General features: G+C 44.2%; 2 protein-coding genes across 4 annotated transcripts; one reads left to right on the top strand and one right to left on the bottom strand.

The window, feature by feature from the left end:
* Nucleotides 1-5626: 5626 nt before the first annotated feature.
* On the top strand, nucleotides 5627-16641 carry PRDX1 (peroxiredoxin 1). The gene is made up of 6 exons (XM_063104458.1): nucleotides 5627-5736; nucleotides 8066-8175; nucleotides 9904-10057; nucleotides 10421-10543; nucleotides 10821-10951; nucleotides 16279-16641. Exons 2-6 carry the CDS (start codon nucleotides 8070-8072, stop codon nucleotides 16362-16364), a joined length of 600 nt encoding a protein of 199 aa, XP_062960528.1. The 5' UTR covers nucleotides 5627-5736; nucleotides 8066-8069; the 3' UTR covers nucleotides 16365-16641.
* Nucleotides 16036-22053, bottom strand: MMACHC (metabolism of cobalamin associated C). 3 transcript variants are annotated; one of them, XM_063104457.1, is made up of 5 exons: nucleotides 21797-21818; nucleotides 21585-21687; nucleotides 19968-20162; nucleotides 18885-19037; nucleotides 16036-18240 (listed from the first exon to the last, which is right to left on the bottom strand). In XM_063104457.1, exons 3-5 carry the CDS (start codon nucleotides 20070-20072, stop codon nucleotides 17821-17823), a joined length of 678 nt encoding a protein of 225 aa, XP_062960527.1. In that variant the 5' UTR covers nucleotides 20073-20162; nucleotides 21585-21687; nucleotides 21797-21818; the 3' UTR covers nucleotides 16036-17820. The 3 variants fall into 3 exon arrangements, with proteins under 3 accessions (XP_062960527.1, XP_062960525.1, XP_062960524.1); XM_063104455.1 differs by having other exon boundaries at nucleotides 21595-21687; XM_063104454.1 differs by lacking the exons at nucleotides 21585-21687; nucleotides 21797-21818 and adding an exon at nucleotides 21957-22053.
* Nucleotides 22054-22116: the final 63 nt, after the last annotated feature.

The raw sequence follows: 22116 nt of genomic DNA, 5'->3' as shown, positions 1-22116 counted from the left end.
CACCAAGCCAAGGGTTAAGATCCCCTTACCGGTCATCTTTAAAAAAAAAAAAAAAAAAAAGATACAATTTCCAGCCCCTCTTACAGCTAGGAGTACCAGCCATGTGACATAGTTCTGGCCAATGATATGTAAACTGGAGGTTTCTGGAATGCCTTGCTTCCCCTTTAAAGTTCCCACTCCTTCTGATTGCCTTTTTCCTTCTCCCTGCCTGAAATATAGACATTAATCTGGAATTGGAGCAGACATTTTGTGACTATAAGGTAATCATAAGAATAAAAGCTACGTGCTAGGGATTTGAGAACAGAAAGTCAAAAGAAGCCTCGGTCACTGACAACAGAATGGAATGACCACACCAGCCTTGGACTGCCTACTTGTTAAATGGGAAAAATTAATCCTGTACTTGGTTAAGCTTTTATTTGAGTTTATTTATTACTTTAAGCTGTATTCAGCTCTAACAAATATATCATCCTGGATAACAGTATTTCTCAAATTGGCATTTGCAGGCCTCCGTGTGTCCAAATATAATTTTATAAGTTAAATTCTCACAAATTTAAGGATTCAAATGCTCTCTGAGAACTGTTAAATGTAATGCTTTTCTTTCAGTGATAATCTAAAAACATAAATAAACATTATGAATCATTTGGATGAACTCATAAATGAGTGCTGTCCTGTGGTTTTTGTTTCCATGGTTTTATTTTGCATTTGTTGTTACAATTATATGAAAGCATTTAGCTTTAATAGTTTATAGGTTTAGCTTTAATGGTTTATAAGTTTATAGCAGGCTGCTATTATATTAGAGTCCTAATGTTAAAATGATCACTGTCCTAAGACATCTGCTTTATACTCATATTGAATTGCCTTAATTGTTATATCTAGTTAGCTATGAAGAAACAGCGATGGCTGTTGATGAGTCAGGTAACTGTGTCTCCCACAGCAAATTAGTGCAGTGATGTACCTACTGCTTTGCTAAGTGAAAGCCAGAGGATGTCAAAGAACATAGGTTTCATCCTAGTTTGCACAGAGAAAAAGGTGCTGGAGAATTGAGGTCACCATCCCACGGTGTAGGCAGTACAAGTATGCAGAACCCAAAAGGAGCTATGCTGTAGCAGTCAGAACCATATTCAAGGAAGGTATTGCTTGCAGGAACCTTGTCTTGTCTTGTATATTTCAACTTGTAATAGTTAATCAGCAGCAATAGTAGTGATTAACAAGGAAAACATTTTCATGAAACTGTATTTAAAATTATTTTCAATATTTTTCAATATTGCATCCTGAGGCAATCTATTAAAATATTAAATATTAAAATATTAGTTTGAATGAATCATATAAAATTAATGAAAGTTAAACAAAATTTAATAATTTAAACCAATATTGGGGATCCTGAAGAATGTTTTTGTTTTCACAATGGACCTTATGTTTGAGAAAATTACTTTAATAGATGGAGGGAGCTAAATCCTCTGTAGAACTGGGCTGTGAGAGCCAGTGCTTTGCCCAGTGTAGAAGAACCATATTTATTTGAAATGAGCAGAGAAAAAATTTAGGGCCTTCCCTTCTAAGAAATAGAGCAAAATATGATTCATGCCAGCATTTTCTCAGTGGTGGCCTCAATCCCAAGCAATTCTTCCTAACAAAACCCTACCTAAAGCCCTCAGCAACCAATAAGTTAGTAACAGATTTTTTTTATATATATATAAAGGATTTTAGAGAAAACTTAAGTAAATTTCACTAATTGACTTCCTTAGCTCTTTTTTTTTTTTAAATAAAAAGATGACTGGTAAGGGGATCTTAACCCTTGACTTGGTGTTGTCAGCACCACGCTCACCCAGTGAGCTAACTGGCCATCCCTATATAGGGATCCGAACCCGTGGCCTTGGTGTTATCAGCACCGCACTCTCCCGAGTGAGCCACAGGCCGGCCCTTTAGCTCTTTTTTTGATTACTCTTTCCCAGGTTCAATAAATTTCAAGACTGATGGTGGAGACTAAAGGAAATTATTCTTTTTTTTGTACTGGCAGCTGGCCAGTACAGGATCCAAATCCTTGCCTTTGGTGTTATCATCTCTGTGTCTAACCAAATAAGCCAACCAGCCAGCCAGGAAATTATTCTTGGTAGAAATAGTTCATCTTCGGGCGAGCCCGTGGCGCACTTGGTAGAGTGCTGCGCTGGCAGCGCGGCGACGCTCCCGCCGCGGGTTCGGATCCTATATAAGACTGACCAGTGCACTCACTGGCTGAGTGCCGGTCACAAAAAAAAAAAAAAAAGAAAAAAAGAAAAAAAAGAAATAGTTCATCTTCACGAGTGACCCTTCATCCACAGAAGGCTGGGGTTTTTTTTGTTTGTTTGTTTATTCTGTTTTGAGTTGCCTTTGATTGCTTTTGTCCTTCCTCTCACACTGATAGAAATTCTCTGAAGTCTGGTCTTAGCTTACCTCTCACCACTTTCTCAGAGATTTCATTTACTCCCACAGTGTCAAGTGTGCTTGATATTGTGGATGATGTCAAAATCAATATAATTTATTAATTTATTAACAAATATCTATTGTACCTACCACATGCCAGGAACCATCTGCTAGGTGTTAGAGTAGTGACATGATGAACTGCCTTTCCATGGCCTTTCCCTCGAGTTCCTACACTTCCAACTGCTTCCTGGCCAACCCTCTCTGGAATCCCAAATTCAAATCCCCCAGAATCTGTTTCATGATATTTCTGTGAATTGCACCACTTTTCACCCAGTTCCACTGGGACTCATTCTTGACTCCTTCCTCTCCTTCAATACCATATCTGATGCCCAGATCTTGGAAATTTTGCCACCTAATCCCATCTTTCCACTCTTGACACCACCACCCTCACTCAATAAACCTTTGTCATTATTATTATTATTATTACTATTTTTTTTTTTTTTTTTTTTTTTTTTTTAAAAAGATGACCGGTAAGGGGATCTTAACCCTTGACTTGGTGTTGTCAGCACCACGCTCAGCCAGTGAGCGAACCGGCCATCCGTATATGGGATCCGAACCCGGGGCCTTGGTGCTATCAGCACCGCACTCTACCGAGTGAGCCACGGGCCGGCCCATTATTACTATTTTTTGGCTAGTCAAGTAAAGCAGTGGGAGTGGAGCAGGAACAAAGAAATCTGTAACTGCTCATGATCAATTAGTTGTAAACAACTACACTCGGACTGGCCCTTTGTCATTATTTTTAACCTCAAAACTACTTCTTCACCGTTTCCTATGTCACTGGTTAATGACATCACTCATGTCACCAAGATAAGAAACCAAGGAACAGATTTAATTTACTCTTTTCTCTCATCCTAAATCCAATTTATCCTAAGGACTGTAGAAATATCCTTTGTATTTCTTTCCCTCTTTCCATCCTGCTGCCAATGTCACACCACAGTTGTGAAACTTCTCTTGTCTGGACCATTGCAGTAGCCTCCTAATTGGTCTCTTTGTCTAGTGTCCTAGTCATTAGGTTCATCCATCACACAGATGCCAGAGTCATCTTCCTAAAACATAGTTCAAATTTCAAAAACATAGTCCACATCTCAAAAATTGTCAATACATTGTAATATTCATTAAGCACTCTTATGCCACTTACTGCTGGGTTTGGTACTACAAAGGTAAATAAAACAAGAAGAATCCTTCCCAGATTACTGGTGAACGAGTGAGGAGAACACAATGGGATATGTGTAAAAATAGAGCAAGAGATATATGCCAGAACCTGTGAGAAAGCCTCCTCCCCTACAGTTCTGAAATTTTTGCTGTTCTCTACAGGGATTCCACAATCACTTAGACAAGCATTCAATGAGATTTCTTCTCTTTTCAGAAATCTTGCTATTTCATTTTTTAGGGGATAAGTTGTTAACATTTCTCTGGGCCAGGATAACTCTTTTGGTTCTTATATGAGACAAAAATGCTCAAGTGGCCCACCCAGAGCATGGCACATGGTGGGTACTATAGATGGTAATTTTCTTTTTTTTTTTTTTTTCTTAAAAGATGACCGGTAAGGGGATCTTAACCCTTGACTTGGTGTTGTCAGCACCACGCTCAGCCATTGAGCAAACCGGCCATCCCTATATGGGATCCGAACCTGGGGCCTTGGTGTTATCAGCACCGCACCCTCCCGAGTGAGCCACGGGCCGGCCCGATGGTAATTTTCTTTTGGCTGAAGTAGGACTGTGTGTTGTTGGGTTAGCCTGCCCATGGCATTACTACCCATTATTAAGCTCTGAACTTCAATTCCACTTCTCCCTCAAAAAGGAAATGAATAATGACAAATAACTCTTCAGCCTCACGCAGAGAAGGAAAAAGCAAATAAAGAATCTTCGCTGTTGCAAAGTAGGATGATAAATACCAAATAATTGAGATGCTCAGCCAGTGTGACACAGCATTTCCCCATTTCTTATCCTACTATAAGGGCCAAGGGAGTTAGTGCGGGTGGAGACAGAAAGAAGAACATAACATTATTTATTAAATGCTCACTGACTGAGCTCCTTTTTTATATCAGATGATGTGTTGTGACTTGGGGACACGGACATGGACGTCACCCAAATCCTACCCTCCAGAAAGTCAGTCTAGCAGGGAGAGGCAGACATGTAAACAAGTAAAATAACCTAAAAGTTTTTGGGGGGATATACAGGCTATTGATTGGGTACAAAGGAGGGAACAGTCAATTGCAGGATGAGTGAAGGTCAGGAACAGCTTTAGAGGAAGTAATGCTTCAGCTGTCTTCAAAGATGTATTTTCTCAGGCCAACTAGGAAGTAATGGGTTTTCCGGGTCTGAACTAAAGTGTGAAGGCTCGAAATAGCTACACTTTGTTCTGGGTGTAATAAGTGATGAGGATGGAAAAGTTATAGTAACTATAATAGCTAACATTTCTAACGTATAATAAGAACTAGGACTGTGCTAAATGAGCTATACAGATTATTTCAATTAAGTATTAATATTATTCCCATTTTACACGTGAGAAAAGGAAGGCTTAACAGGATTAAGACTTGCCCAAGATCTCACACAATATGATAGTGATGAGTTTTAACTGAGGAAATTGACTACAGAGCCCCAGCTTTTTTAACCACCAGTAAGAGGAGTGACATGATCAGATTTCAGAAAGATTCCCTTCAGTCACGGTGGAAGGGATGGATGGGAGATAGAAAAAAGCAACCGTGTAATAAAAGAGAACAATGCAGGACGCTGTTTAAGCGGTGAGGGTTACGGATGATCAGCCCTAGGGCGGAAGCTGCGGGGACCTGGGCGGACTTGAGAAGAATTTGGATAGTTCTCAGGGTTTGGTGTGGTTAGACGTGGTCCTCCGTGGGCCTCAAAGAGGATCCTTACCGTGGATTGGTCCTTGAGGTGACACAGAGCGCAGAGATCCTGGAAGTAAATAAAATCCCAGTTCCCCGCAGAGATACCGGATTAACCGAAGCTTTTGTGTTTGGGGACAGTAAAAAGGGCGTGTCACTTTCCGACCTCAGCCATTGGTAGCCGGGAGGGGGATTAATACTTTCTGGGCCCACGCCCACTCTGGCGCGGGAAAACGCTGAGTCATTCCTGCGGGGCGGCTGGGGCGGAGCTCGGGCCTGATCCCCCTCCTCTCCCTCCTCCCGCACCCCCGACCCGCTCTGATTCTCGCGAGAGCCCTGCAGGCTATAAAGGCAGCACTCCGCGTGGGCTTCGTACGTCCTCTTCCCGGTTGCTTCCTGTGTCTTGTGTCTCAGGAGATTCGGTGCGGAAACTGGTGAGTCCGTGGGCAGCGCGGCCTCGGCGGAACGAGGCGCAAAGCCCGGTACCCTGCCGGTCGCCTTTTCCTTCCCCTCTCCGGGGCTCGTGCGCGCTCATCTGGGTGCTGTGGCGAGTGAGGCAGCCAGGCGAGGCTTGGCACCCGAGAGTGCTTGGGCGCTACACCCACCCCCACGTGGACCGCCCCCCCTCCGTGGGCACGGGCACCTGGTAAACCCCGAAGCTAGAGTCGACTGGAGACTCTACCCCGCAACCCGAGCGAAGGGCGTTGGTTAGCTTTTGGCGCGGTGGGGGGACGGGCTGGTGGTGGTGGGGTCTCCTTTGCGGGCCTCATGCCGGGCGGGGTTGGGCTCGGAAGCTTCTAGAATGGACCTGAATCCTGCCCTGTGGCTGTAGAAGGCAGCCTGTGACGTGGTCCGTGGTGTGATAGCGATAAAGGCTGTTCCCGGTCCTCAGCCGTGACTAGCTGCGGAGCTTCGAGTGCTGAGATTCCCTTTCCCCGTTTTCATTTTCTGGTCTGTGGAATGGGATTTGTGATGATTCCAAATGCCTTCGCTGAAGACTGCACACACTTTTTTTTTTGACCGGTAAGGGGATCGCAACCCTCTGCACGGTGTGGTCCGCACCGGCCATCCCTATATAGGATCCAAACCGGCGGCCTCGGCGCTCCCAGCGCCGCACTCTCCCGAGTGAGTCACCGGGCCGGCCCTGCACACACTTTTTGATGGTGCTTTCCGAAGTGCTAGGGCGGGGGTGATGGTGGGAGTCGCAGGAGGGTACCTGAAGTGGGGGCTAGGGGGCGTGGCCGTCGCCAGGATTCTTGGGTAGATCCCCTGAGTGGGCCTGGCACCGGCCTGAAGTTCAGCAGCCTTTCGCCCGAGTTGGTTGGGCATTGAACATGAGGGTCACCTGGAAGAGCAGGTTTGGACGAGAAGGCCACTTAGAGTCACATCCAGTAGTTGGTCGCCAAGTTGCAGCGCGCCTTTTCTGTTGTTGTTAAAGGTATCGAATTTTTTTTTAAACAAGTAGTGACAACTTCGCACTGATCGATACTCACATTTCGTTTGGTTGTGTTATGAAACAAGAACTTTGGGACTTAATAGAAAATTAGCTTCTTTGGGTTTTCAGAGCGATGACTTAATGGGTTAAATCTGAACTCCTTATCTTGGCGTTGACCTTGATGAATCCAGTGCAACGTTGCCTTTTAGCAATAAATTTACTCCCGTTCTACTTATTTTTGCTCTGGGATCTTGGCTCTGAGGTCAGAAACCCATTTTTGAAAGAACTTCTGCAGGTTAGATACAATACCTAAAGTTTTGAAATTGAACATATATGAGTCCATTTCTTGCTGCTTATAACAGAATACCTGAAACTGGGTAATTTATAAAGAGATAGTATTTATTCCTTACTGTTTCGGATGCTGTGAAGTCCAAAGTCCAGCAGCGAAGGCCTTTTTCTGGGTGGTGACTCTCCACAGGGACGCTGTGTGTCATATGGTGAATGGCTGTGCAAGAGTGAGCTAAGCTTAATTACTCTCTTAATAAAGCCATCATAGCCACGCTCATGACCATCCATTAAACCATCAATGGATTAATCTGTTCAGGAGGGTACACAGTTCTCAATTTAATCAACTCTTAGAAGCCCCACCTTTCAATTACCATAATAGGATTTCCCAACCTCTTAACACTGTTAAATGGGGATCAAGTCTCCACACGAACCTTTGGTGGGGACAAGTTCAACCCACAACACAGCAGATGCCAACATTCTGGTCTTGCCTCTTAAAAAGTTGGATTGGATTTAGGTTGTGTCATCTCTTGCATATATCTACCTGGAGAAAGGTCAAGTGTACTTCCCATATTATGAGGGCAGATGGAGGCACACTCTGGAGAGGGCAACATGACTTTTGCAGAATCATGCACTAAGTGTTTGTGGCATTGTGCATTTGGGTCCTGATTTGAGAGTCCACCCCTCTCACTCTTTGCTTCTGCATAATGGATATGCAGAACAAAATGCCATTGTACAAACGATGGTTCAGAAATTATGATATAGGTGATTCCGATTTATGAAGAAATTGCTGTGCCATTTTTAAATGAAAACGAAGGCTGAGATTCAGAGACTTGTTTTGTTTCATAAGTTGGTAAGCTCAGATTGTAACCCTTGAGTGCTGGCCTTCGTTTCTTGCTCATATAAAATTTAATGTATTCAGAACCACTGGACAATTCCTTGATTGTTATACACAGCTAAGTCTCTTAAGTAGGTGAAGGCTGCTAGTTGTCTGGAAAAACAAGGCTTGTTTCTAACTCATGGCTATCTTTTCCGGCTGATAGCAAGATGTCTTCAGGAAATGCCAAAATTGGGCACCCTGCCCCCAACTTCAAAGCCACAGCTGTTATGCCAGATGGTCAGTTCAAAGATATCAGCCTGTCTGACTATAAAGGTAAGAATAATTATACTGGGCTATTAAAATGGAATTATTTTATAATGTAGGGATGGTTTGTTCAATTTGTGTCTCTCTTATGTTTGTTTGGCTGTAAAATGTTTTATGTCTCCTAAGACAAGGTCTTTAGAGTAGGAGGCTGTTGCCTTCATGTTGAAGTGGTGATTATTAACAGTGATCATATGGTAGACGGCTTCTGGAGAAAGCACAGGCTTCATTGTGGCTGGACATACTTGCTCAACTATCTTTTCAGTACTCCTCAATTGAATTATTGGAGAAATTCTCATTATTATTTCTTGTTAGAAGAGGCCTTCTACATTTAAAGTGTCAGAGCTCAAGTCTTTGGAGTGGTGACACTCCTTGTTCATTTTGTGAAATGTGTGTGTCATAGCTGTTGTATATTGGGTGGAGTGCTACCTGACTGTTTTGCCCCCAGAGAAGAGTTGTTACAGTTGGAACAACTCTCCTTTCTGTTACAGTTTCAGGAAGACACTTGGCAGGTTCTCTTGAGGCTGTTACTTTGTTTGCCTTGCCATCCCAGAGCACATGGGTCTCCTGGGACAACTGAGGATATAAATTTCTTAGAATGCAAACCTGAAACTCAGGTATCAAGTGTACCTTTGTTAGTGGTCTGGTATCAGTTCCTGGGGTTAGTTTTTTGGTAGAACATTTCGATTAGGTTTCCTGACACATCACAATTGGTCGTTGGGGTGGGAGCAGGTAAGCAGGGACCTATGGAGGGAAGCTCCTTCTGGCAAACAAGATAAGTAGCACCATAGGGAGGTGACCCTGGCACAAGGGTATCCCCCAGGAGGTCTAGGAGGAGCTGCTCTCTGCCCTCCAGGGCTTGACCTGCTGAGTCTTCAAAGTCCTTGTTAGGCAAAGCCCAGGAGAACTTGTTTAGATGAGTCAGTTTCTTGTGATTTTGCTTTTCAAAAAGGGCTGCTTGTTTTGGCTTTCACACATTGCTGTTACCTGGAAATAAATGAGTATTTGGAATTGTTCCAATAGCTCAGCCCATTAGGTGTGAGAGGCTGCCTGGCTAGTTTGATGATCTACTTCAATGGTAATCTTGAGTGACTTCAGTAAAATTGCAGCTAGAAAGGGGTCCAGTTATCTACCAGTACTTTTGGAACTTTTGTCTTAAAATTTTTTCTTTTCCTGTCAGGCTTGTTAGGAACATATTTATGGTGGTTCATGTTATCATTTAAACCTCACCTGTCCCCTCACCTGTGGTTCGTTGTGGAAGAAGTGCGGAGGCTCTGACTTCTCTTTTGTTGGTCTCTTAATGCTTTGTGGCTGAAGAGAACCCAGCAATTCAGCTTTTTTGGGCATCATTTGTAAGCATTGGCATTAGGCCACCCATTAGATTGCATCCTTGTTTTTGTTTTTCTTCATCGGAGAACTTGGTGTTTATGTTAATTTAAGTCACTCAGAGAAGAACAAAATTAGACTGAACAGTGTTTATTCTGTGGTTGGCAGCTAAGAGCATGGTGGTGGGAGAATAAAACAGAATTGGAAGGAACTTTTTTCATTCAGGCCTTCCTGCTACAACAGGTTCTAGAAGCGCTAGGAGACATCTATATTGAGCATCTTGGTGTTTACTGTGTCTGCCATCAATCTTAAAAAAGGTTTCTTTTTCTATAGGAAAATGTCTTTGACATTCTCTACAAATCAAAGAAGTCTGTTTCAAAGGCTAACCTCTGTGACGCCTTTTGTTTTCCCCAGGAAAATATATTGTGTTCTTCTTTTACCCTCTTGACTTCACCTTTGTGTGTCCCACGGAGATCATTGCCTTCAGTGATAGGGCAGAAGAATTTAAGAAACTCAACTGCCAAGTGATTGGTGCTTCTGTGGATTCTCACTTCTGTCACCTGGCATGGTAAATCTCTTGGTCCATTTGGCATGTGGACATTTAAAGCAGCAACTGGGAGGCTTTGGCAATAGACTTTCTCAAGTATTGGCTTCTGGCTCCTCATAGAAGGGAGTACAATGGCTCTGACTTCTTCCGGTTGCTCTTTTATTATTGGCAACAGAGGAGAAACAGCTTGAGTTGCAGCTCAGTGTAACCTGGTGACTGACCTTAACTGTTCTCAGTCATTCACTTTACTGCTAGAAAAAGTTTTAAGTTGTTTGGGAAAGTTAGATTAGGAATCTTGGAAAGGGGAAGGAATAGGTATAGTTAATGTTTTTACTACAGAGTTTATATGGATGTGATTGTTTGTATGTGTACCTTCTTCTGTAGGATTAACACACCCAAGAAACAAGGAGGACTGGGACCAATGAACATTCCCTTGGTATCAGACCCCAAGCGCACCATTGCTCAGGATTATGGGGTCTTAAAGGCTGATGAGGGCATCTCGTTCAGGTATGTACCTTTGTGGCGGGGGTGGGGTGGAGGTGTAACATTGATCAGGAGGATTATCCAATAGGCTGAAAACTATTTGGAGAAAGCTAGAGCACTGATCTGGAGAGACTTCTTCCTTATTTCATTCTTTTAGGCAGGAGCCTCTTCACTAAGGGCAAGGCCACTACAAGTCTTAGAGAACCAGCCCATTTCTTTAGCAATTCAAGCTTCTTCATTCTAACAAAACAGATTTCTAAACCTGTAATGCTGATTCAATTCTTCAATCTCTTTCCCACAGGGGCCTCTTTATCATTGATGATAAGGGTATTCTTCGGCAGATCACTGTAAATGACCTCCCTGTTGGCCGCTCTGTGGATGAGACTCTGAGACTAGTTCAGGCCTTCCAGTTCACTGACAAACATGGGGAAGGTAAGCCATCTGCCTGATAACAGGACAACAGAGGAGTAGTAGGGTGGAAAAGATGGTATGAACAAAGGCTATCAAATAAAAAGAAAAGGGTGATATGTATCTTCAAGAAATTGAAGTCTCTGGATTAGGTGGGTTGTGGGGGTAATAATGGGAAACCTTGGGGAGGAGAATATAAAGGCTTTTTTTTTTTTTTTTGTCTTTTTCGTGACCAGGCACTCAGCCAGTGAGTGCACCGGCCATTCCTATGTAGGATCCGAACCCGCAGCGGGAGCGTCGCCGCTCTCCCAGCGCCGCACTCTCCCAGCGCCGCACTCTCCCGAGTGTGCCACGGGCTTGGCCCTATAAAGGCTTTTTGTTTGAACAATATACTCCCCACTTCTGCCTGTTCATGTAGAAAATCACTGCTGCAGATCTAACATTCTGGAGTGTAGGAGGACCTTACAGATGTGACAGGGCAAAACAAAAGGTAGAGAATGACATCTAGAGATAAAGTATGGCATTTTTGGCAACTGTTTTTTTTGACCGGCACTCAGCCAGTGAGTGCACCGGCCATTCCTATATAGGATCCGAACCCGCGGCCGCTGGGAGCGTTGCCGCGCTCCCAGCGCAGCACCCTCCCGAGTGCGCCACAGGCTCGGCCCTTGGCAACTGTTTATTGGGAGAAGAACTTAATCCCTTTAGTTTTTATTTGTTTCTACTGGGGTTTGAAGAAAATAAAGGTAATATACCCAGCTTTGAAATTTGTGGGTTTTTTTTTTTTTTTTTTTTTTTTTTTCCAGTTGCTGGCTGGTACAGGGATCAAACTCATGACCTTGGTGTTATGAGGACCATGCTGTAATCAACTGAGCTAACCGGCTAGTCTCCAGTTTTAAAATTTGGAAAATAAAAGTAGGACTAAGATAACAACCCAAAGATAATAGGCAGATATAGTTAATACATTTCTACTGTTTAAAAATCCATTCTGGGGCCGGCCTGTGGCTCACTTGGGAGAGTGTGGTGCTGATAACACCAAGGCCATGGGTTCAGATCCCTATATAGGGATGACCGGTTGGCTCACTTGGGAGAGCGTGGTGCTGACAACACCAAGCCAAGGGTTGAGATCTCCTTACTGGTCATCTTTTTAAAAATAAATAAATAAATAAATAAAAATAAAAATCCATTCTGCTATACAATTTGATAGTTGTGTTTGTAAGAATTGCAGTTATTAAAATACCAAATTATATGAATGTTTAATATAGAAACTTTTAAAAAGGGAGGTGGGCTAGCTAGTTTCAGGTAAAATATCAGGGTTCTTCATTGTAAGTCTACAAGTCTGTCCTTGTAGAACCTAAACATGACTGGGCACATTCAACTTCTGGTTTTTATGTAGCCATTTGCTAGAGTGTAGGCTCTTCTTTTCCTTTAGCCCAAGCACTGGTACTTCTCTCCTGTGTTCTCCCGATACTGTTAGGATAATAAAGTGCAGAATCACTTGATCCAGGCTTTTGAGTTATAAGGCTGTAGCTCTTTGACTCTCCTTTTTGAGTGTGATTGTTGCTGGAATGAGACAACCTTATCCCAACTAAGAGTTAGCTTAGTTTTTAACTCAGCTCTTGAAACAGCAAGTGCTGGGTATGTAGGGGGAATGGGGATCTTGAACTCTCCCTCCACCTTAATGTAATTGAGGACAAGATAATTCTGACCAAGTGTTATTGCCATAAGATCAAGGGCACAGGTGGTGGACTTGGACAAATTTCTACCCTTACGAAATCTCATTTTCTTTCTCTGGAAGATAAGTCATTCTTACTAGCTTTCTAAGACCCATTTTACCTCTAATCTTATGATATAAAGAACATGAAGTTGTTAGAGTCTGTATTAGTGGTGTATGTTTGGGGGACCGACAAGTGCTAGCTTGGCTGGAGTGGAGGTCTGACAATAGAGATTGGTGAGCACTGATACCAGGAGGCACCATTTGCAGAAGTAGGTGTGGGCATTAGTCTGGTCTAATGAAAGTGCTGACAGTTGCTGAGACTGCCCCCTGGTGGGGGAATGAGATTCAGCACTAAGACAGGAGTGGGGAATGGCAAAGTAGGCCCTTCACTAGACTTCCCTGGGGCCTTGCATGTAGGCTAGACTTTTGAACCCAAGCTTTTGTGACTGCAAAGCCTGCTTCTTCAGACTCTGTATTGGTCTCTGTTGTTTCCCATCGCATTAGAACAGGTACAGACAGCTCTGTGTGTAGCCTTTTCAATAGTCACCATTTGAGAGCCTGTGAATGCCAAACACTCTAACCTAGATACTTTCAGGTGTTAAGTTTATTTAACAAATAATTCTACACTCTTTTTTAAGGACCAGTAAACCATTACTTTAATACACACCATTTGTGATCCATATTCAAAGTCTCCCATCTTTTTTAGGTAATTCAAATGCTGAAAAAGACATCATTTAGGGCCTTTTGTGCTGGGGCAGTTCTCATACTATAGTTACGATGACTGTTGTCATGACATTTTATAGTTGCATTTGAAGGCTGGTTTATGTGGGACTCAACCACTTCTGCTGGGATCCATGTTGGTTCTGAAAAACCAACACTATTTAGTATGAATGAAACATCTATGTGGGGATCTTTCTGTCCTGTCACTAATTCGAGTATGGTTGTAGAGCCATGAGGCCTTAGTGCTAAGAAGACGGAGTTGGCAAGGTCCTTTTTTCTGGTGAGGCCCAGTTCTGTGTGTCATCCTAGACAGAGGAGTCTTTTGTTCCCTCGTTAGGACCTACTGGCAAACTTGTGGCTGGCTCTGGCCTGGTATTTGCTTTCATGCTACTCTGTTCTGTGCAGCTTGTTTGTGTTTAGGACCAGTTTTAACCCTTCAGTGCCACTAAAGCCAATAACTTATAACAGTCAGATGGAGAGTTCAAGAAAATGATGGCAGCTGGGCCTCCCATTTAGCTCTTGTTCATCTATACTTTGTGCCCAGATTGCTGTTTGCAGATTCTGATATTTGAGACTATGATGTCCTTGGATCAAAAGGTGCTTCCCTGTGTCTCACTTGAGCAAATGAGACTCTTGCTGCTTTGTTACTGGACTTTGGCGACTAGATGTCTCCTGGAAGATGACAGCAAATTAAAGTGGAAAAATCAGAGATTGGTCCCCTTGCCTCACTTTACTCATACTAGACTAAGGCCCATTTTAGCTCAGGGAAAAGGTTGATGGCTATGCATTTTGTATAAGTTCATGAAAGATTCAAACCCTGCTTTTTGCTTACTAAGGGGTAGAAGGCAAGTTACTTAATGAAACAAGAAGGGACTTCTGTACGGGTCCTGCTTCTTTGTAGTTCAGGCTCTCCAGTTCAGCATAGCAGAAGAACGCTGAGTTGCCTTCAGATCTCTGAAGGGCTGGCTGCCAGAGGGAAGCAGCAGTTTAGTGTTAATGGGCTTATACAGTCCTGGCTTTGTCATTTATTTAGCTTGTTTTTTGTGTTTGTTTGTTTTTTTTCCCTTGGAGGGGGAGGGAGAGGAGGGTGATGGTGGTAAATAATTAAGCTTTGCCTTTTTTTTTTTGGAAAAATTTTATTGTAACACATACGAGGGGTCTTTAAAAAGTTCATGGAAAGATTCGTATTATCTTTCATTTCTATTTTTCCATGAGCTTTTTGATGTGCCCTCATACAACATAATTTGCCATTTTAAGTGTACCATTTAGTGGCATTAATTACATTCATAATGTGTATCCATCACCAGTATCTATTTCTAGAGCTTTCTTTTTTAATCATCCCTGAGTCAGTAACCATTAAGCAGTAACTCCCCATTTCCCCTTGGTAACCTCTGTTTTACTTTACTCTATGGATTTGCTTATTCTAGATAGATCCTATAAGTGAAATCATACAAGATTTGTCCTTTTGTGTTGGTTTTTTCACTTAGCATAATGTTTTTAAGGTTCATACTATAGCATGAATCAGAACTTCATTTGTCTTTATGGCTGAATAATATTCTGTTGTATGTATGTACCACACTTTGTCCATTCATGTATTGATGGACACTCGGTTGTTTCCACCCTTTGGCTTTTGTGAATAATGCTGCTATAATATTGGTGAACAAGTGTCTGTTTGATTCTTTTTATCCAATTCTTGTGGGTATATACCCTAGGAGTAGAATTGCTGGGTCAGGTGGTAATTCTATGCTTAGCTTCTTGAGGAACCACCAAACTTTTCCACAGTCGTTTTGATCCGCAATTCCCTGATGACTAGTGATGTGGAGCATATTTTCATGTGCTTATTTTCCTTTTGTATATCATCTATTCAAGTCTTTTGCCAATTTTTGAATTGGGTTGTCTTTTTATTGTAGGAGTTCTTTGTATATTTTGGATCTTAATCTCTTCTTACATACATAATTTACAAATGTTTTCTCCCATTCTGTGGGTTGTCTTTACACTTTCATGATAATGTCCGTTGATGTAATAAAGTTATTAATTTTGATAAAGTCCAATTTATCTGTTTTTTCTTTTGTTGCTCGTGCTTTTGGTTGTTATATTTAAGAATCCATGGCCAAATCCCAGGTCATGAAGATTTTCCTGTTTCCTCAGAGTTTTAGCTCTTATATGCCTTTGATCCATTCTTGTTACTTTTTGTATATGGTGTGATGTAGGGGGTCCCACTTCATTCTTTTATAAGGTGAACTCCAGCACCATTTGTTGAAGAGCATTTAAGCTTTTGGGGGGCAGGGGAGGGCGGCTGGCAGGTAATGGGTTCCGAACCCTTGACACTGTGCTCTAACCAAGTGTAACCAGCCAGTCCCTTAAGCTTTTTTAAAAAAGTATTTGGGGCCGGCCCCGTGGCTCATTCGGGAGAGTGCGGGTTCGGATCCTACATAGGGATGGCCAGTGCGCTCACTGGTTGAGCGTGGTGCAGACCACACTGTGCTGAGGGTTGCGATCCCATTATCGGTTAAAAAAAAAAAGTATTTGAAGTGTACATAAAATTATGGAGAACCCATGATAGAACCTGTTGTTACCAAATCTTAACATTTTGCCATATATACTTCAGATTATTTTTAAAAACAAAGTATACAGTTGAAGCAGTTAATTTCTTTAAATTTCAGATGCTACGTGAATAAATTTGGTATAATATATCAGGGCTGTGATAAGGATTAAAATATATCGTGTTTGTAAAGTAGCTAGCCTTATACTAAAAGGCTCAATGATTTCAGACAAATTGAGGGTCGTTTTCCTGATGCCTTGAGTGTTCAGACTCCTTAGGGCTCAGATCTGGTTTTGAAGCAACCCTTTGTCCATGGGAGGACGCTGGTACACACCACTGAGCAGGTTATTAATTAGTGATACCTTTTTCTTACAGTGTGCCCAGCTGGCTGGAAGCCTGGCAGTGATACCATCAAGCCTGATGTGCAAAAGAGCAAAGAGTATTTCTCCAAGCAGAAGTGAACGCTGGGCCATTTTAGTGCTGGGCTGTCCTGGGCAGCCATGAGAATAAAACCTCTTTTGTACTTTTTTCATGCTTAAAACACGAGACTTTAGATTCAGCCAAGACGTGTGATACAGGACACGCCCTGCCTACAGGGGTTTGGGAGACCAGCCTTTCTTCCCTTGGGTGGGAATGGCCTGAGCTGTGTTGTGGGGAGGCCATCTATGTGTATGATGTACAAGTAGTGGGACAGTAGCCCATTGATCTTTTGTAGTTTCTATTAAACTTGAACCGAAACCTTGATGATTCTTCATTTTGGGGGGCATTAGCCTTGATTTGGAGAGCTTTCCTTTCCTTTCCTTTCTCTTTGCTTTGCTTCTTTATGGGAAAATGGGTGTGACCTGGCTCAGAATCATGGAATTGTACCGGGGGGAAATAAAGGTAGACGTAGGGAATGGAACTGAACCAAGGTGTTACATTTCGTTTCACTACATCTAGAGGAGAAGAGCCAGCCCTGCTCTAGTGTTGGCCAGGTACTGTAACTTATGCCAGGATTGGGTTGCAGTTTAAGGTCCCAATGAGATTACTTGGACTTCTGTGTTTACACTACTGGCAGGAGGGATGCATGGGAAACAGAAGCTTGGCCTCTTTTGATAAGTGCTTTTTCTACTCTAAAAGAACAGAGTTAGACTTTTATCCCTTTGGAACTTAAAGGGGGAGGGAAGGTAAAACACAGGGCTGGTGGCCTTGGGTAGGGCTTTCAGTAGCAGAAGTAGACTGCTGAGCACTTCTCACCTTCTCTGGTTTCTAGCCTTAATGAAGAACAGTCTTTTTTAACCTCATCCACATCACTGTCCTGCCACATCACTGTCCTGAGGGAAGTTGTCAGCAGGGAGAAGTTAGGATCCTTGTGGGTTCTTGAGACTAGGGTAGATTCAAAACTGAATCTTCCTGTGTATCTTGTGGTGCCATTCCAGACACTTGGCTTTATCAGCTACTTCAAACCTGTCCACCCCTCCAGAACCTAGGCTAGACCTATGAGCAACAGTGCAGGATTCCCAGGGATTTTAGTGACAGCCAACATACTGCTTACTACATGCCAGGCACTGTTTCAAAGTGCTTTACATGTATTTATTCAATCCCCATGGCAACCCTAAGAGGTGGGTTCTATTTAGGGGATGGTTGCCCCTCAGGCCCTGTAACAGGTAGAATCTTAGTAACAGAGGCAAGTGTCACGTATTCCAAGGCAAGTAGGAATTCTGGATCTGCCTTGGTCATTGACTTGTCTTGACCAAACCTGACTTCCTTGTGCCGTCTTATCCTCATTGAAGATGTCTATAATTACGAAAACTAGTTATCTTGTACCCAAAATAAAACTTTTTAGAAAAAACAAAAAAAGCCTCTCTTGCTTTGTCAAAGCCAATTAAGTCCTAGCAAGTACCACCATAAATAAAGATCCCACAGGGGAAGAAGGTATCAAGGGCCAGGGGATGCAGGTGGTGAGACCCTGGGGCTGAGCCAACCCCGGGCTCTTCTGGGATTTGGAGCCTTCTTGGGGGTGAGTGTGGTAAAGGGAAGCCTGGGGGATGCAGGGCTAGGTTCCTTTGAGGTTTGGGCTAAGCCCAACAGGGCTAAGCGTTGGGCAGGAGGAGTGGAAAAGTAGGCCTTCTGCTCTTCTGAGTAGCGCTCCTGGGGTGTCACAGCATCCCGGTAAGTCCAGTCACGCCAATGGAAATTGAAGCCTTCAAGCAGAGTGATACGGTCAGCTCTTGTAGGTACACAATCAGGGGGCTTTCTGGGTGGCAGATCTGGCACCTGTATCCCTGGCAGCAGCACCACTCCTCTGATGGCAAACCAGCCCCCAAATCGGGGGTGTATGCACACACCTGATATGTGCTGAGGAGAGGGTGAAGAAAAGCAAGGTCATGAAGGTCACCTTGGCACCAAGTTCAACGACCATCACTGCAAGCTGGACTTGTTCACTTATTTCCCATTCAACAAACATGATTCCACGTGTAAACCTCTGTCCCTCTTCTGGACAACCCTTTCAAAAATCATGAAAGGGCAGCCCGCGGCTCACTCGGGAGAGTGTGGTGCTGATAACACCAAGGCCATGGGTTCGGATCCCTATAAAGGGATGGCCAGTTCGCTCACTTGAGAGAGCGTGGTGCTGGCAACACCAAGTCAAGGGTAAGTCATCTGACCATGAGGAAGGGCTCTCTTAGACTGAGCTTCAGTCAACTTCCCAGTCTCACCACTGGTCTCCTGATCACTGCTCTGCTCTCTCCACCCTGAGATAGCTCTGTAAGACAGGGTTTTAAGAACTGACCACATTTTCTGACCTGATGTGTCCCCAGGTAAACTTCAGAAAGCATGTGATGGGGCTGGCCACCTGAGGACACAGCTTCTTTGTCCTGGATTGTCTACCAACTCCTTCATCCAGGGAAGGTGGAGGAATGTGAATGTGGGACATGATGGGGGTATCTTGAGGGGCCTTTACCCTTTTCTCAGTCCCCACTCATTCACACTTGCCCTCTGACCTGGGTCCCCCACGGGTCAGCCTCCACATCTTGTCGCTGGTAGTAGTAAGCAGCCCCTGCCACATGGGCTGCTGTCTGGGCCAGAATCTTGGGTCGCCGGTTGGGGTGTACCTCATAGTCAGCAATGACTTCCATCTGCAGCTCTGGGAGGTTCTGGAACAGAGGACAAGATAGCAGCTCTTGTCAGCATTAGGGGAGTCATGACCTTGTCCTACGGAGCCCTAATTTGTGTGTGTGTTAGCATGGTCTTGTCCAGAAATCCCATTTGAATCTCATGACCTTAACTTGAGGGGCTCCAGTGTGAAAAAAGGTACATTTCTTTCCAGGAGGGCCCATGTTTGAAGGGAAACACACAAAGTCTTGCTCAGAAGTCTCTATTATAAGGGGCTGGCCTGTGGCTCACTTGGGAGAGTGCGGTGCTGATAACACCAAGGCTATGGGTTTGGATCCCTATATAGGGATGGCTGGTTAGGTCACTTGGGAGAGTGTGATGCTGACAACACCAAATCAAGGGTTAATCGATCCCCTTACCGGTCATCTTTAAAAAAAAAAAAAAAGAAAGAAATCTCCATTATGAGGGGTGACTTGGCCCTGCCTTCCAGAGTCCCAGTGTGGAGGGAGACATGGCCCAGCTTTGGAGAGACCCAGTTTGTGTGTGTACATGCGTATGTGTATATGTGAATGTTTGGTGGCAGAATATTGTTCTGTCCTCAAAAGGCCCTGAACACAGGAAAAAGCTTGCAGGTGTAGGGCAAAGGCAGGTGAGCAATGCCTGGGGGATGTTGGGCTCAATCCTATTCCACTTGGAGGGCAAGGGAAGCCTGGTCTGAAGTTCATATAGTTGCCCATCAGTGTAGGGTGAGTGAGACTGATTTCAGACTGTGGGTCTGCTAGAGGAAGGCAGTGGAACCTGGGTGTGAGAAGGCAGGATGGGGAGAAAGCGTGGAAGGTCAAGGCTGGCTTTAGGGTATCTTTTCATCTGTGAAGTGGCTCCTAACTCTAGGTCTAGATCCTTCAGTGAGCTTCGAGGACCTGGAAGAAGCAGTAGGTTTGGGAGCTGGGGGAATGTTGAACCCTGCTCACCTCTCTAACACGGCCCAGGTGGTAGGCCACACACTGGTCCACAGGGTCAGTCAGCGGTTGGAGGTGGCAGCTCTGTAAGAAGGGCTTGAGGGCCTGGTCAAACATGGCAGGCGTGCTGAGTACCAGGAAGGCCAGGGTAGGTCCTGGCAGGGGCAGGTGGAAGACTGGAGGCAGGAGTTCATTGTACCATGCCACCTGGAACAGAGAGAAAGTTCAGGCCAGGCTGGAGGACCAGCCTATGCTTTAGCCAGGCCCATACCTTAGTCTGGTATTCAAGGCCTCCATACATCTTGCCCCTACTTCCATCTCATTCATTCAATGAATTTTCACTGATGCTGTGTGATGTATGTTTATGGGGAACTTATTTGGATTTGACAGGGAATTTAAACTAGAGAGGCAGAGAGTTCATGAACAACTAAGAACAATAGAAATTGACTGTACTATGATTAGTACAATGATGGGGCCAGATGAGGGTCCTCTAAGACAAGGCTTTCTTGAAAGCTGAGCCTTAAAAGCTAGAAAGGAAACTAATAGGCTGACTTGGAGAGGGAGAACCTGCTGTGTATTTTAAACAGAGGTCACAGCATAAGCAGACAGAAAAATACTGGGTATATTTGGAGAAGAGCAAATTGTCTAGTTTGGTGGAAGTGAAGGGTCCGTAGAGGGGAGCAGAGGGAAAGAAGGCTGGAGAGATCAGTGTGAGTAAGATTGTGACTGGCCTTGAATACCAATTTAAGGAGTATGGATCTAATTTGGTGACCATGAGGAGCCACTGAAGATAGAAGGAGTAAACTGACATGATCAGTTTTAGAAAGATCAATTTGGCTGCAGTGTGGAGGGTGGATTGGAGGCAAAATGACAGCAAGGAGGTTATTACAGTAATCCAAATGAGAAATAGTGGTCTGGACCAGAGTATGGAGGGGTAGGATGGAATGGAATGGATTTGGGAGATTCAGGACTCTTATAGGTCTTGGCGCCTGATTGGATGTGGAGGTGGGGAGGTGAGAGGTGAGAGCCTAGGATGACTGACAGGGCTGCAGCTGACTGTCCAGTACAGTAGCTCCCATTATCCAGGTCTACCTGACCCTCCAGATAGGCGTTCTTACTCTCCGCCACACCTGCCATCCACCACTACCTCCATATCTTTACTCAAGCTTTCCTGATGTTTGGGATGTACATAACCCTCCTTCTTTCCAATCCATCTTCTTATATATAGCTCAATTCCATTTTTTTCTAACAAGTCCTCTCTCAAGCTAGACCCAATCTACTTCTCCCTCTATATCCTCCCCCAGCACTGCTGTGGGCCACTCAGAGGAAGGAGTGGGAAGTGGGCTGTCTCTTAAGCTTCAGGCAAAGGGCTCAAGCTGAGTTGATTTAGCTTTGGGTCTTAAATATATACAGCTCAGTGTGCGGGGCACCGACGTGGGAGAAACGGACCTATGTAAATGGGGGTTATAGTGCGGGGAGTGCGGAGACTTCGGTGCCAGGCGGGTGCCCAGAGTTTCTATACCCAGCCCAGCACTGATGATTGGCAACAACATGAATTATCCTTTTGTTGGTAGATGAAACAAACCAGCCGATTGTTTGCTCGTTCAACACCAGGAACGCCCTTCCCACCTCAGCTGACCTAGGTAGCCATGCAAACTTTCTAGGCCTTGCCCTCTTCTAATTCCGTTAGGAAGCTTCCAAGGTGACTCTGGTCCCACAGGTCCCCTTCTTCCTGTAAATTATGTAGGTGACAATCAGATCCTCACAAGTTACTGGATCGTAGCGTGTCTCAGATTCATCAACCCGGCATATATGGGACAAATGTGAGACTGCTTCTCTACCTTTTTAATCCAAGTACCCGATGACACCCTGTCCCAGTCGTCACATGGACACCAGGTCGGAGGAGGTAGGGGAGGATCAGAAGGCTTCAGGGGCCTCACGCCGGTTGCACCGAGGCCAATCAGACACCTAGCCCTAGAACCGCAGGAGGGATAAACCAACCTGAAAGGGGTAAACCTCGAAGCCGAAAGGACACAACGTGTCCTCAATCTTCTGCTTCAGCTCTGCGACTTGCGGCTCCATAGCCCAAGCTGCACGCTGAGCTTGCTGGGGAATGGAGTCTCAAGGATAACTGGGACGTTGTGTTTCGAGGTAGCTTGGA

Source organism: Cynocephalus volans, chromosome 8, assembly GCF_027409185.1.
Source record: "Cynocephalus volans isolate mCynVol1 chromosome 8, mCynVol1.pri, whole genome shotgun sequence".
NCBI lineage: Eukaryota > Metazoa > Chordata > Mammalia > Dermoptera > Cynocephalidae > Cynocephalus > Cynocephalus volans.
This window is presented reverse-complemented; position numbering and strand designations above follow the sequence as displayed.

Coding starts and splice junctions, on each gene's coding strand:
- MMACHC (XM_063104454.1), bottom strand. CDS start 22,037: ATGGAGCCGCAAGTCGCAGAGCTGAAGCAGAAGATTGAGGACACGTTG. Junction 20,163..21,956: donor TCGAGGTTTACCCCTTTCAG/GTTGGTTTATCC, acceptor TCTCTGTTCCAG/GTGGCATGGTACAATGAACT. Junction 19,038..19,967: donor ACCTGGGCCGTGTTAGAGAG/GTGAGCAGGGTT, acceptor CCTCTGTTCCAG/AACCTCCCAGAGCTGCAGAT.
- PRDX1 (XM_063104458.1), top strand. CDS start 8,070: ATGTCTTCAGGAAATGCCAAAATTGGGCACCCTGCCCCCAACTTCAAA. Junction 8,176..9,903: donor CAGCCTGTCTGACTATAAAG/GTAAGAATAATT, acceptor TGTTTTCCCCAG/GAAAATATATTGTGTTCTTC. Junction 10,952..16,278: donor CACTGACAAACATGGGGAAG/GTAAGCCATCTG, acceptor TTTTTCTTACAG/TGTGCCCAGCTGGCTGGAAG.